The sequence below is a fragment of the Apis dorsata genome, unplaced genomic scaffold (assembly GCF_000469605.1).
Source record: "Apis dorsata unplaced genomic scaffold, Apis dorsata 1.3 scaffold_382, whole genome shotgun sequence".
Classification (NCBI taxonomy): Eukaryota; Metazoa; Arthropoda; class Insecta; order Hymenoptera; family Apidae; genus Apis; species Apis dorsata.
In genome coordinates this window covers 1,004,432-1,018,834 of record NW_006263644.1, presented here as the reverse complement: position 1 = coordinate 1,018,834, position 14,403 = coordinate 1,004,432, and the positions used below count along the sequence as shown (strand labels likewise).

The 14,403-nt window shown below is 20.5% G+C and overlaps 4 protein-coding genes and 1 long non-coding RNA gene across 6 annotated transcripts in view; 2 read left to right on the top strand and 3 right to left on the bottom strand.

Annotated features, from left to right (window-relative positions):
* Positions 1 to 134: 134 nt before the first annotated feature.
* On the bottom strand, positions 135 to 1,672 carry LOC116184854. The gene is made up of 3 exons (XR_004150942.1): positions 1,367 to 1,672; positions 941 to 1,213; positions 135 to 165 (listed from the first exon to the last, which is right to left on the bottom strand). It is a non-coding gene; the product is annotated as an uncharacterized LOC116184854 (long non-coding RNA).
* Positions 1,673 to 2,120: 448 nt separating this feature from the next.
* On the top strand, positions 2,121 to 3,361 carry LOC102672580. The gene is made up of 4 exons (XM_006618914.2): positions 2,121 to 2,259; positions 2,467 to 2,623; positions 2,919 to 3,038; positions 3,106 to 3,361. Exons 1-4 carry the CDS (start codon positions 2,230 to 2,232, stop codon positions 3,264 to 3,266), a joined length of 468 nt encoding a protein of 155 aa, XP_006618977.1. The 5' UTR covers positions 2,121 to 2,229; the 3' UTR covers positions 3,267 to 3,361.
* A 1,059-nt stretch (positions 3,362 to 4,420) lies between these two features.
* LOC102671951 (bifunctional coenzyme A synthase) lies at positions 4,421 to 7,078 on the top strand. Its single transcript, XM_006618909.2, has 5 exons — positions 4,421 to 5,507; positions 5,681 to 6,024; positions 6,088 to 6,342; positions 6,428 to 6,610; positions 6,691 to 7,078. Exons 1-5 carry the CDS (start codon positions 4,868 to 4,870, stop codon positions 6,892 to 6,894), a joined length of 1,626 nt encoding a protein of 541 aa, XP_006618972.1. The 5' UTR covers positions 4,421 to 4,867; the 3' UTR covers positions 6,895 to 7,078.
* An 810-nt stretch (positions 7,079 to 7,888) lies between these two features.
* On the bottom strand, positions 7,889 to 9,243 carry LOC102672074 (intraflagellar transport protein 22 homolog). The gene is made up of 4 exons (XM_031512037.1): positions 8,780 to 9,243; positions 8,414 to 8,583; positions 8,149 to 8,348; positions 7,889 to 8,068 (listed from the first exon to the last, which is right to left on the bottom strand). Exons 1-4 carry the CDS (start codon positions 8,816 to 8,818, stop codon positions 7,923 to 7,925), a joined length of 555 nt encoding a protein of 184 aa, XP_031367897.1. The 5' UTR covers positions 8,819 to 9,243; the 3' UTR covers positions 7,889 to 7,922.
* A 478-nt stretch (positions 9,244 to 9,721) lies between these two features.
* The window catches only part of LOC102672215 (double-stranded RNA-specific editase 1-like), a 6,017-nt gene continuing 1,335 nt past the window's right edge, over positions 9,722 to 14,403 (bottom strand). The window contains exons 3-6 of one of the 2 annotated variants that reach the window (XM_006618911.2): positions 11,539 to 12,172; positions 11,040 to 11,209; positions 10,393 to 10,951; positions 9,722 to 10,107 (exon numbers count right to left, since the gene is read on the bottom strand). In XM_006618911.2, the coding sequence (XP_006618974.1) occupies positions 9,992 to 10,107; positions 10,393 to 10,951; positions 11,040 to 11,209; positions 11,539 to 12,172 (1,479 nt within the window). In that variant the 3' untranslated portion in view covers positions 9,722 to 9,991. The remainder of the gene's footprint in view (positions 10,108 to 10,392; positions 10,952 to 11,039; positions 11,210 to 11,538; positions 12,173 to 14,403) is intronic. The other variant, XM_031512036.1, reaches the window with a different exon arrangement.

Below are 14,403 nucleotides of genomic sequence, written 5' to 3'. Positions count from 1 at the left end.
TAATTAATATTACTAAATAAAAATTAATTTTGAATTTAAATTTAAAAAATTAAATTTGATAAAAATATTAGATTGTAAATAAAATATAAAATATAATTATTACCTTAAACATGAATGTAATTTGGTTGCTTTTGAAATTAAATCTTCCCATAAAGGTGCTCCATTCTAAAAACAAATGTTTATATTTATAATTTTTAAAAAAAAATTATCTTTATTTTTATAAATAATATAATTATTATTATTATCATTGTTTTTAGTATTTTTATATTTAAAACTTAACATCTATAATATAAAATTAAAACAGAATTCATTATATAAAATATAAAATCAAATATAAAATCATATACGCTTACCTAATTTCTATGATTAGATAATTTTATGAATTAAAAGATCATTTTGAAAAAAAATAAAATATAATTGCATATACAATATATATTTGTATAGATTTCTAATGAAATCAAATATTTTTCAAAAAACATCATGTTTATAAAATAAAAATTTGTGATATATGCTATCATCAATTATGCTAAATATTTATTAGTATATTTAAAGAAAAAATATACATTCTCTCTAATATCTTGTAAAAATTAAAAAATATTTTAGAGTAATATTATAAAAGTGGAACAAATGTAAATTAGCTTTGGTTCTCATTTTATCACATTAAAATATCGCAATGATTTTAAATTTTAAAATATAATATTAAAAAATCAAAACAACGGAATTTAAAAAAAAAATATTATAAAAAGAAATAATGGAAGAAATATATTTTTTTCGATTATAATACTTAATATGTATTAAGGACAATCGCATCGACAACGCGCCTTGGCCTGCATCGTTACTTGTGCAAAGATAGTAAAATATACAAAAAAACAATGAACAGGAAAAAACGCGGTCGTGTAATAAAATAAATATTGAATATTGACATGTCGATATCACTTACTTTCATATCAGTTATAATCTGTTGAAAGAGGCCACCTAAAGCACTACACTCTCTCTCAATTGTTGCATCCATCTTTGACTATCCAATTTTTTTCCTTACTTGGCCCCAATAAAGTTCTTCCGCATTAGAATCGTAGAATAGTTCACTTTTTGTCATTCATATAAAAATATACAAAATTTCCATACGAATATCGGCGATTCATAAGATTCGCCATTTTCGTAACAAGAAACGACAAGTTTGAAGTAACAGAAAAACACAACTAAATGTATTTACCTATGCGTTCTCATATATATATATATACACATATACACATATGTATATATATATATATCACAATTGCTCTCGAATAAATTGATTCGGAAATCAACACTCACTGTAAATATTTCCTAGATATTGGTAATGATTGGAAATCATAATATTAATTACTTTTGTCTAAGAAAATTGTAAACACTAGCGACTGTTTTTTCAACACAACGCACTCATTCTATTGAGCAAGTATGGCTCGCGTCTGCGTCGCTTCTGTTTTCGTTGCAATACCAGAATATCGGTGCCCCCTACGGCGACCTCGTTTCAGAACTTCAAATTGAGGATTTGGGGTATATCTAATCGTTACTCAGGGTAACGGCTTTCTCTACCCCTTAGATGATCACTTCCGGAGTGTCGACTATTGAAAGAAGACATCTTGCATCATTGCTTGCTCATTCTGATTGGTTCAGAATAATTTTGAGGAAACATTTATCATATAGATATCGTGTTTTTAAATTGTGAAATTAAAAAGATTGATTTAAAAAAATATTCATAAAATATAAATGAAATAAAAAATAATTTAGAAAAAACAAAATCATGAGTCTTATGTTAAAATATAACGAATCATTTTATGATATATTATTTAAACATTTTGTAACATTGAGTGAAATTTCAAATATTTTTAAATTTATTGTTCTCATTGGATTTATCATTATCATTTCTTATATGCTTTATTATATATATGGTTATTATATTGTATTTTGAAATTTAAAATTTATTTTAAATTGCATTTTATTAATTGCATGATAAGTAAAATTTTATTAATTAAAATTTTATTAATATCATATTTATTTTTATATTTTTTAAAGTTATATATTATTCACAGCAATTTATTATATTTTAAATTTTAAATTACTTATTTTACAGATAATTATCATAAAAAATTTATAAATAAATCTAAATATGATGATTTAGAATTATATAAATTAAAGAATTATAATCGACTAATTACGCGAAATCAAAGTATAATCAGTCATAAAGAAATGTTAAATACTCTAGAATATGCGGCTGATGTAAATTAATTTCTATTAAATATCATATAATATTAATTCTATTATGAAATATTAAACATATAAAATTTTACATAAAAAATATATTCTTAAAAATTATTACTTTCATATCAGTTATAATTTTTCTTAAATTATATTTTTTTTTTTTATTTTATGATGATTATATTCAATGATTTATTCAATGATTTATTAAATTTATAAATTTTTTAGAATTGTTGTAAAACATTTTATGCATTAAAATGCATTGATATAATAGTACATTGTCCACAATTAATAAATGTAAAATGTTCATCCTCTGGTTTAACACCTTTTCATCGTATCTGTTTGCAAGGTCATAAATGTTTAATTGCTTTTATGTTAGCAAAAGGTATGCATAAAATAAAATAATAATATCATAATTATTAATATATCATAATTATATCATATCATAATTGTATATTATATATATATTATAATAATTTATAATTATATAATAATTATATAATTTATAATTATACCATAATTATATTATATTTTTTACAATTATATTAAATAATTTATATTAATATATTAATATAATGTAATATATATTAATCATAATACATAATATTTACAATATATTAATAAATATTATCATAATACATAAAAATTAAGAATTAAATATATTTTCTAAAATTATATAGGTGCTGATCCTTTTCTTACTACAATAAAAGGAGAAAATGCTTTGTGTATGGCTATTTATTATATTCTTAATAATCCAACAGAAACTGATTTTTCTTGTCTTGAAATGCTTGCAGAAACAGGTTAATCTTTATAAAGATTTAATTTTTTATTAACATCATATATTTTTAATATAATATATTATCATAGGATGTGGATTTGGTTCTAAAGATAAATGGTACAATAATTTGTTAAAAATGGCATTTAATAATAACCATATACAATTAGTACAATGGTTAATTTTACATTATAATGTTTCTTCATATAAACTTTTGCGATGTTTATCTACACCACCAATGAAAAACCTATAAATTCTTAATATAAATTTAATTAATAAACATTATTTTTATAAAATAAGTTATAATATAATTATAGTTATAATATAAATTAAATATAAATAATAAAGTTAATTTTCATATTTGTGTTTGTAAAGAAACCTACTTATTATAATTTCTATTTATGAATTAATATTCTGTACATCTAATATACAAAAATAATAAATATTATTTATAATAAAAATAAAAAATAAAAATAAAATTGAATCAAAAAATTAAATAATTTAAAATTAATGTGAAAAATTAGAAATTAAATCTAATTATGTCGCAAACAATGAATACAAGGTATATTTTATTAAAAAAAATTGTTATTTTTTGATATTTTTATACTTATAATATAGTTTATATATTTCAAATATAAGCCTGTATGAGATCTCATAGTAGACAATACTGAATTTTTATTTCAAAATAAACATAACCTAATAAATATTCTATGAAACATTCATTCATAATAATATATTGTTATGATAAATATAATACTAAATTGTGACACTGTGAATAATTATAGTGCAATATTGTGAATAATAATAATGCATAGTTAATGTTACCTAATTATAAATAGGATATTTTTCATGTAAAATTTTTTAATATTAATTTTTGAATTAATAAAAAAATATGTATATTATATTATATTAAACTTTAATTTTAATTTAATAATAAATTTTATTTGTATTATTTCTTATATATTATGTTTTTATTTAAAATAATTGAAATAAATTAAAATAAATTAAATAAATAAACAATTATTAGATTACTGATATTTATTGAGATATATATATATATATATTCATAGAATCATGTTCACATTCATTGAAATGAATCATTAAGGCAAATCAACAATTCGTGAACATTGTTCGCAATATTTTGTCAATTTATTGTATTTATCGTTCACAAAAATGTCCATATTACATAATATAATTTATGAACTGTTGCAAATTGTTCGTGAATATGAAGTTTTATTTGGTTAAAATAATCAAATCAAATGACATAATGTCGTTATTATGACAAATTTGAACTATTAACTGATAAATTAATGATTAACAACATTAGCAATTTTATACTGTTATAATTTATGTTTATGAATAACTAATTCCATAAATAAATTAATATATGAAAAATATCTTATTTTTAAATTTTAGAATTGTGAATTTAATTCTAGTTCCCTAAAGTTTTAATCATATGATTTTGTTTGTATTCGATAACTCGATTCAGTCATTAAGTTGCCAGTAAATAAGATAAAATAGTCAGGAATGACATAGAAAGTAGAAGAGTGGGAGAGCAATGTTATACGCAAATACTAAATATTTTATTGTGATGTAATTTTCATATGATTCTAAAAATAGTTTCTATTAAATATTTTAATACAGTAACGTGCAATATCATTTTTTTAAACTCTTACGCTATTGCTGACCATTTTACTCCGCTTACTAAAAAAAGTTCAAGAATTGCAATTCTAATATTTATAAAAAATATCATCGTATGACATTATCTTTTTTATGCTTGAAGTAATTGTGCATATAATACACAACACGAGGATTAATATTTAAGATATTCTATTACATTAATTTTATTACATCATGGAAAAAACAGGTTTATTAGTTTTAACAAATCCTGCGAGAATAACACAATTATTACCAATTATCAAGAAACATGTATCAGAAACTTTATATATTCAATATTTGCCGTGCAAGAATATTTTTAGTGAAATATTGCATATAGATTATACATGGGGAATAAATCGTTTCGCTCAAGCAATTTCCAATATTTATATGTATACATCTTCTATATCTGATCAACTTGATATTCGTGTGTTACTTACAAGTATAAAAGAACGTCATATACGATTACATACTAAGAAACATGTGGAAATAGTTATTTTTGATCAAAATTGTAGCAAAAGTCAAGCTGATAAATTCATCGAAAGATATTTATTTTCCAGTTTTATTACTTGTGTTATTCCTACTGATGATTTGGAATTAGAAAAAACTAAAAAATATCCATTACATTTTCATGGATTATATTTTGATGTTAATGAAAAAAAAAATGATAAAAATGATGTTAATGAAAAAAAAAATGATAAAAAAACTTATAAGAATGTAGTACTTGGTGGTACATTTGATCGAATACATAATGGTCATAAAATATTTTTAAGTGAAGCTTTATTACGTTGTACAGAAAAACTTACAATTGGTGTAACTGATCAATCTATGTTGTCTGGTAAGAGACTTTAATTATAAATTATTATAAATATATATAATTTATATATTAATAAGTTATTAATAAGTTATTTATATTATAGAATTTTATGTATAAAATAAATTCTATTGATAATATTCATAGAATAATTTTTAAATATATACTTTAATTAATTTGGATAATTGAATTTATAGAAAAATTATTATGGGAATTGATAGAACCTTGCTCTTTAAGAATGTTTAATTTGGAAGAATTTTTAAAAGATATAGATAGTACTATAAAATATGAAATTGTATGTATAAATGATATGTATGGTCCAACTAAATATGATTCAACATTTGAAATGATAGTAGTTAGTGAAGAAACAAAAAATGGTGCAGATAAAATAAATGAATTAAGAATAAAAAAAAACTTAAACAAATTAGATATTCATGTTATAAAAATTATAACTGATGAGCATCATAAAGAACATGAAGAAAACAAAATCAGTTCTAGTAATCAAAGAATACGATTATTAGGAACAAAACTTTATGCTCCTGTATGTATTATACTAATTTTATTATACAAATGATTTATATTAATAAAATACATAATATTTCAGCGAATTGAAAATAAACCTTTGAAACCTTACATTATTGGTTTGACTGGTGGTATAGCAAGTGGAAAATCATCAGTAGCTGAGAAATTAAAAAAATTAGGTGCTGCACTTGTTAATTGTGATAAAATAGCACATGATTTATATTTACCTGGTAATAAGTGTTTTGATGAAATTGTTAATAATTTTGATTCTAATATTTTAAAATCTGATGGATTTATTGACAGAAAAGTACTTGGACATATAGTATTTAATGATAAAGTAGGTTTCTATTTTTTTATATTATTAATAATATTTACTATTATTATTTTTAAAATTATATTTAAAAATATAAATTTATTTATAGAAACAATTAAACAAATTAAATGAAATTCTTTGGCCCATGATTTTAGAAGAAGCAAAAAAACAGATAAATGACTTTAATACAAAAGGATTTGATATAATTGTAATGGAAGCTGCTGTTTTAATTCAAGCAAAGTGGCAACACGAATGTCATGAAATCTGGACTTGCATTATTCCACAAAAAGAAGTGAATTTTTAATGGATTAAAATTATTAATATTTTATATTGGAATATTTTTAATTAATCAATTTTAAAATTTTTTTATAGGCTATACAACGAATAATGGAAAGAAATACATTAACAGAAACTGATGCAAAATTAAGAGTTCAAGCTCAATTAAATAATAAAGATCAAGTTGATGAAGCTAATGTTGTAATATGCACTTTATGGAGTCATGAAATTACTGAAGGACAAGTGCAAAAAGCTTGGAATGAAACAATGGAATTTTTAAATGATCAAGAAAAAAATTGAATTTTAATATTACAAAATTATAGTTAAAATTGTTAAAGTTTTATAGATTATTTTATATTATATATTATTATGTTATATTTTATATATTATTATTTTTATAGATATTTATAGAAATATTGTTTATTATTTTAATAAGTTGTATACAAATTATATAATATATTTATTATATTTGAGAAAATTTTAATAGTTTTTTGTATTAATTAAAGTAATTAATATGCATTTAATCAAATATTTCTGTAAAGAAAATAAAATTATTGACTCATTTACAGGTATGTAACATAATATGTATAATTGTAAATTTTCTCATAAAGTACATAATAGTTATATAATATTTATACATTTATTATAATATAATTGTATTTTTTCTTTCTGTTGCAATTTAAAATTATAATTTTAATGTTATTAGCAATTATAAATAATTTTATACTATTTCAAATATTAAGCTAAATTTTCAGACATCATCAAAATGATAATGACATCCTAATTTTCAATATTTCTTGAAATTAATTTATTACAATTTTATATACATAATCGTATAAAATATTTTTTCCTTAATAATTTTCTTTACCATTTATAAAAAAAAGATTATAAAATATAGTTACCATTTTTTTTTTTACAAGTTTTTCATTTTTTCATGTAAAAAATGAACAAAAATAATAGAAATGTACAAAATGATAGCACACTTATGAAAAAACAAATCAATGTTTTATTGTTTGAGGATAGAAAGATTTTTTATATACTTATCATATGTTCAATTTGAATTTAATTGCAAAAATTGTCTATCATATTAGATTTAAAAGATAAAGATAAAAAATATTAATTTTTGTTATATTTCAAAAAATAATAATTTTTTATTTTTATCAATTTCATACTACTATTTTTTTCTAGCAAAATTAATTTTGATTTATTAGAATTTTTTTTATCAATATATACTATTTAGAAATTATTTCATTTTTAATACAAATAAAAATTTATTAAAAAATATTTTGCTCTGATGTTTGATATTTATATATTTATATAATATATTTTTACAATATATTTATATCTTTTTGATTTTTATAATTATGTATTTTGTTAAGTATTGTACTTATGAATGATGAAAAATCAGCTTTTAATTTACTTCCACCATTTTCGATATTGCATTTAACATGAGATATTTTCATAAATGTTGAAGCTATGTAAATTAAATAAAAATATATAAAATAATAAATGTTTTATTATAATTATTAATATTATATTAATATAAGTACTCACAAATAATTTTTGAAACCTCAGGATTTTTGTTCTCAGGATCGTAACAAAAAATTACACATCTGTCTGGATCTAATTTAGTTTGATCAATAAAATAATCATATAATTGTTGAATTTCTTTTAAACATTCATTTGATTGTTCACTATAAATCAACATAATACCATGCACATCCTTTCTTATAGCTGGCCAACAATATTCATATCTAAAATATATTCATATATTTTGTTATAACTTATAATTTTGAATAAATAAAATATTTATATATACTTATGATCTCCACTACAATCCCATAATTCAATATCTTTTGTGATATGACTGTTATTCACATTTATATTTTGCACTTCAAATTCTAGTATTCGTACTCCTTTAGTTGGATAATAATCATAGGGTATTTCTGTAGCATCCGCAAGAAAATTAGATATTGTTGTTTTACCACTCTAAAAGATATTTTTTAAATAATTGAAATTTTAGGATTAACGCAATATATATTTATATGTATATTATATACATATTAATTACAATTTTATGTAATTATTTTTACTGTATATATAATGAGTACAATAAAAAATAAATTAAATTTTTATATAACAAAAAATGGATTATTATTTATAAAGTATAAAATTAAAATATTACCCTAAGAGATCCAATAACTATTATTTTTAGTGATTGCATATTTTATATATATTTTAGTTTGATACAAGTAGTTTTTTCCTGTATTGAATGTTTGGAAAATTGTCGCTATAACAACCATTTATATCTATATACAGTAGTGTCTGTTTTAGCATTTATTGTTATCTGTGACTGATTTTTGGAAAATTGAACTTTGGCTTACGAGTTTCAATACTGAATAAATTGCTAATTTGACATTGATCTGATTTATATTATTCAATTTAAATCGAAATTCTGTAATTTATTTGAACTTATAAATGACTTCTATAAATTTAATTTGGACAAAGTTGAGTGAATGCTAAAATAGACATTATTGTATCTTACAGATTTAGCCTTTTAATAATAAATCAATATAAAAGGTCAATAAACATAAAAATACATATTTCATTGAAAATAAAAAAACTTATATTTTAGAATATAGTTAATTATTGATAAGCATAAAATTTATTTGTATATGTCCATTTATTATGATACATAAACATTAGTTTGAACACGATACAAGTGAAACATTAGATATAAAATAATAGATTATATACTATATATGTATACTATATAAAGTATAATTTCTTAAAGAAAGCAGTTTTCTCTTTTTTGGAAAAATGCAATTTCAATTACGTATTCATTAATTAATAATGTATTTACAACTACTTTTACATTATTATCATCTGTACTATTTTAGGTAAATAGAATTCGATGATAAATAAACTATTAATATTAATATATAATGAAATAATTATACAATAAAAAAAAGTGAAAATTAAAATGTGATAATCAATATTAAAATATTAATTTCTGTAAATACAAATTAAATATCTATATAATCAATAAATTTGATATCATCTTTACATAATCATTTGATAAGATTATATTTATTATTTATATTATTTCCTGCTGATAAAAGAAATATATTGATTATTGTGACTTATTTATAATATATTCATTATATTATTACATATATTATAATGCAAAATTATAAAAAAAAATATTTCCATAAATCTTTTATACTGATATGATATTCTAGACTGATGTATGATATTTGCAATTATTAAATTTCTTGAATTTTTTTTTTAATATGCAATAATTCATATAATATATGAATAAAAATTTTCATTGTAAAATAAGTAACACTATGATATAGTATCACAATTTACATATTATAAAAATTAATATTATTTTTTAAACCATTGGTTGATCTTGGATTATTGGCGTGGTTTCATCTGGATAGTTTAAACCATATAAAGCAAAAAGTGCAGATTTTGCTGCTATTTTCTTCGCATCTTTCTTGTTTTTTGCTGTAATATATATCCATACATTTTTTATATAAAAAAAAAAAAAAATAAAATAAATAAAAAAATAAAATAAAAAAAAACAAAAAAACAAAAGTAAAATAAAAAATTATGTATGTTATATATATAATTTTCAAAATGTTATAAATATTAAATATGAATTAGAAATTAATCTTTATTACTAATAATTTACTTTAATGTACAAATATCTTTTTGTACAGAATAAACATATAAATATTTAAAGTAAAAAAGAAATCAAACTATATATACAAAATATATATATTATATTACCTGTTCCCGTATATTCAATCCCATCAATATCAACAGCAAGAGTAAACATTGTGTTAGGTGGATTGCCAACACGATTGAGTTCTACATATGTTAAACCTGGTCTCATTTGATTTAATAACATAACAGGATGTATGTTTGTTGCATTGGGCGGAAGTTCTTTTTGAACTGGAGTTTTTTGGACATGAGAAATCTCTCGTTTGCTTCCTTTAACAGGTGATGGTAATCCTGGTCTTGGAACTGGAACTGATGTTCCTTGATTATGCCATTCAAGGAAAAGTTTATACAATGCAAAGCTAGCTAAAGAACTCCATGGAATTTCATCACTTTCATCAATACTAATATCCATTGGTGTTCCACTTTCTTCATTATTATCTTCTTTTGATGTATTAGATGATTCTATAGCTTGATTTATTTGCCCATCTGATTCAGCATCCATACGTGCTTTCATAGTTGCAGCTGTCATTTTTTCAAGTAATAAAGCCTTCAATGCATTTTCAGCAGCGTTCTGACGAGCAAGTGGCTTAGATAATCCTTGTCCAACATAGGTTTTACCATCAAGCTGTTTTATTTTTAAAAAAAATTATTTTATAATTTTATCATTCAAAAAATTCAAAAAATTTATAAATATATTAAATTATTTTAAATACCTCTGCATGAACAAGATATAGAGAATTTGGCATAGGTCCTTGAGTTTCAGGAAATGTAAATTGCACTCCAGGTTTCATTTCATTTAATACCATAATTGCATTTTTTGGTTGCAATGTTTTTCTTAGACGTTGATTTAAACGAAGTCGTTTTAGTCTTTTATTTACCCTAACTAAAGGTATAAATTTTAATTAATTTATTAAGTAGTAATATAATTTATTAATTTTTTTTCAATATTTATATCAGTATATTAATATTCACAATGATTATTAATATTCCATAATTCAACAATAAGTTACTGGAGCATATAGTAATAATTCTAATCTTCAAATTTGCGCAGTGAATTATCATCATTATTTAAATAATAATTATATTTTGTAAATATTTCTTTCATTTTTTAAATTATTTATATAATTATTTTTTTCAAAACAAATTTTTGAATTAATTTAAAAAATTGAATTTAAATTTATTATATACTTATTGATTATTTTAGACACTTACATCCAGGTGCCTTACGCCTCCATCTTGGATGTTGATCTTGTATTTCCATATCTGTATTTTCAGGCACTTGATTTTCATTTTTTACTTCACATATATTACTTGGCAGTGTAGGATTAGAATTAGTTGTTAAAGGAGATGTTGGAGTGGAAACTAATGATTGAGATGATGAAATAGGATTATTTTGCGCAATTGCTGCAGTTTGTTGTTGAGAAGGTTGTTTTAATATTGGTTTTAATCGTTGAGGTTGAGACTGAGATTGAGATTGTGATTGAGGCTGTGATTGAGATTGAGATTGAGATTGAGATTGTGATTGAGATTGAGATTGAGGTTGTGGCTGAGATTGAGATTGAGAAGAATTTGTAATTGATTGTTGAGGTTGCTTAATTTGTGATTGTGGCAATTGTTGTTGTGGTTGAGATTTCCCTTGTTGCAAATTCCTTAATGTTGCTGGTTGCACCTGTGCCTGTTGAGGTTTCCCTTGTTGTAAGTTCCTTGCTGCTACTTGTTGTATTTGTGGTTGTTGCTGCTGTTGCTGCGGTTTAAATGATTGTGAATTTTGTGCACTTCCTTGTTTGTAATTATTTTGCTGATTTGGAGAAGATTGTGTTCCTTGAAAACTGCCTTGCTGATTGTACTGCAAAACATAGGGTGGGTCGCCGCTACACAAGGAACCTGTACGGTTGTGCTATCCCACCAAGGTCTAGCATCGCATATGCATTTGAAAGCAATCTAATGCTACCCTCATAATTCATATCAACCAAATTTCTTCTATGGCCAATATTTCTTTATATATAACTGAACTGTGTTTATATATAACAAAAAAAAAAAAAAAAAAAAAAAAAAGATTTTTAAATTTAACACTCTTATTCTTTCTATAGTAGTTTTATTGCTATATATAAAATTATGAAATAAAATATCATTTTCAGCAGAAGTATTTTATGTATATTTTATAATTTTTATACATAAAATTAAATAAATTCTATTGCAATTATAGATTTATAATTCTGTCTTTTAAGAAATCTTTAATTATTGAAATATTTACATTTTCATTTGTTATGTAAAATTTTTATCATAGTAAAATAATTTAAGAATGAAAGAAAAATTAATATGTATTTTATAAATTAATATTAATCTATAACATAATATATCAAAGCAATTTACAATTTATGAAAAACAAATACTTAAACTAATTATTTAATTAAAATTTAACAAATAATAATATTAGAAAAATATAAAACTGAATATAATTTTTTCTAAATTAAACATTAATATTTGAAAAAATATGATATATATATATATCATATAATATATATATATATATATATATTATACAAATTAATGAATTTATTATAAAGTATTCATTAAAAATGATAATTATTTCTACATTATTTAAACATCAGTTCAGTATGTTATTAAAAATATGGCTTATGGAGGCTATGCTATGTGGGTAACTGACGAACTAGTCCCTGGCTGAATAGACCTCCTCGGTATTGTTGTATAGCTACTATTTCCTGCATTGCAGGGGAGGGGAAAGTAGGGACCACTAATTAGTACATGCAAATGGATGGAATATTGGAAACAACAAATGGAAGAACATTATAATTGTGATGAATCTAAAATATTTCTAATGCTTTCTTTTTTTTTTGAAACAAAACTAAATATGTTTCATAATATTTTTCAATATAAAATGTAATATTCAAGACATAAATAAAATTTTTAATTTATAAATATTTTACAATTATAGAAAATATTTTGAATAATTAATTTTATAACATGTATGTTTTATTATTATATATTTCATTAAAAAATACTAAAGATGAATGATTCATTTAAATTAACTAACTTTATTTTTATTCTATTATTTATTTACTTTTATTCATATTATTATTTAGATTATAAGATTTCATTTAAAAAATAATTAAGAAAAACAGTAAAGTATTAAATACTTTGATTATCAGAAAAATGTATGATTAATAATTTTGTAATATATATTTATATACATGTAAGTATTTTGTAATAAAATTTCTGATACATATACAAAATGATATTATTACATACCTATAACTATATGATATATATCTTTATATTCTTAAAACTAATTTATATTTTGGTACATGAATTAAAGTATTATATAATAATATAAAATATTATATTATAATAATATAAATTCAAACAATAAAACTATGTTATTTTCATATTATTTTTATATTATTGTATATTTTTATATTATTTTAAATTATGATATAAATTATTTAAATATATTAAACTATACTATACACAAAAAACTGTTTATTCCTTAAATATCAAATTACAAATATAAATTTATCAAAATATTTTGATAAATTTATATATATTTTATATATAATTTACATTACATGATTATCAATCAGCCATAATAAATATATAATAAGCATAACAAATAAATATACATATATAAAATATTAAATTCAAAAAATACTTTCTCTATAAGTGTTTAAATAATATGGAAAATTTAAAAAAAATCAAAACAAACACAAAAATTAAATTCAAAAGTTTTCTGAAGCATTTTTTAAATTTATAATAACTTTAATTATATTAGATAAAATGAGATAAAAATAGAGCATGATAGAGAAAGATATATTTACTTTATTGTTATCTCACTTTATCTAGTGCAAAATTAAATTGTTTATAGTTTGAAAAAAGAAATTTTAATGAATATTTTCTAACATATTAACTTTTATATTTATTTTAATTTCTAAAATCACTCTTTAAATTTTCTATTTATTTCATTTAAATATTTTGTATATTATCAAATGTAAATGTATCTTATATTGCAAAAATATGAAAAGCAGAATTTTATTTAAAAATAATATAAATTATTTCAAT

What these genes read in the sequence shown, in the direction of transcription:
- LOC102672580 (XM_006618914.2), top strand. Translation starts at nt 2,230, where the DNA reads ATGTTAAATACTCTAGAATATGCGGCTGAT. An exon ending in CTCTAGAATATGCGGCTGAT is followed by an intron (nt 2,260 to 2,466) that starts GTAAATTAATTT and finishes TAAATTTTTTAG; the next exon opens with AATTGTTGTAAAACATTTTA. An exon ending in TGAAATGCTTGCAGAAACAG is followed by an intron (nt 3,039 to 3,105) that starts GTTAATCTTTAT and finishes ATATTATCATAG; the next exon opens with GATGTGGATTTGGTTCTAAA.
- LOC102671951 (XM_006618909.2), top strand. Translation starts at nt 4,868, where the DNA reads ATGGAAAAAACAGGTTTATTAGTTTTAACAAATCCTGCGAGAATAACA. An exon ending in TGATCAATCTATGTTGTCTG is followed by an intron (nt 5,508 to 5,680) that starts GTAAGAGACTTT and finishes TTGAATTTATAG; the next exon opens with AAAAATTATTATGGGAATTG. An exon ending in ATATAGTATTTAATGATAAA is followed by an intron (nt 6,343 to 6,427) that starts GTAGGTTTCTAT and finishes ATTTATTTATAG; the next exon opens with AAACAATTAAACAAATTAAA.
- LOC102672074 (XM_031512037.1), bottom strand. Translation starts at nt 8,818, where the DNA reads ATGCAATCACTAAAAATAATAGTTATTGGATCTCTTAGG. An exon ending in GATTGTAGTGGAGATCATAA is followed by an intron (nt 8,349 to 8,413) that starts GTATATATAAAT and finishes AATATATTTTAG; the next exon opens with ATATGAATATTGTTGGCCAG. An exon ending in TGAGGTTTCAAAAATTATTT is followed by an intron (nt 8,069 to 8,148) that starts GTGAGTACTTAT and finishes TAATTTACATAG; the next exon opens with CTTCAACATTTATGAAAATA.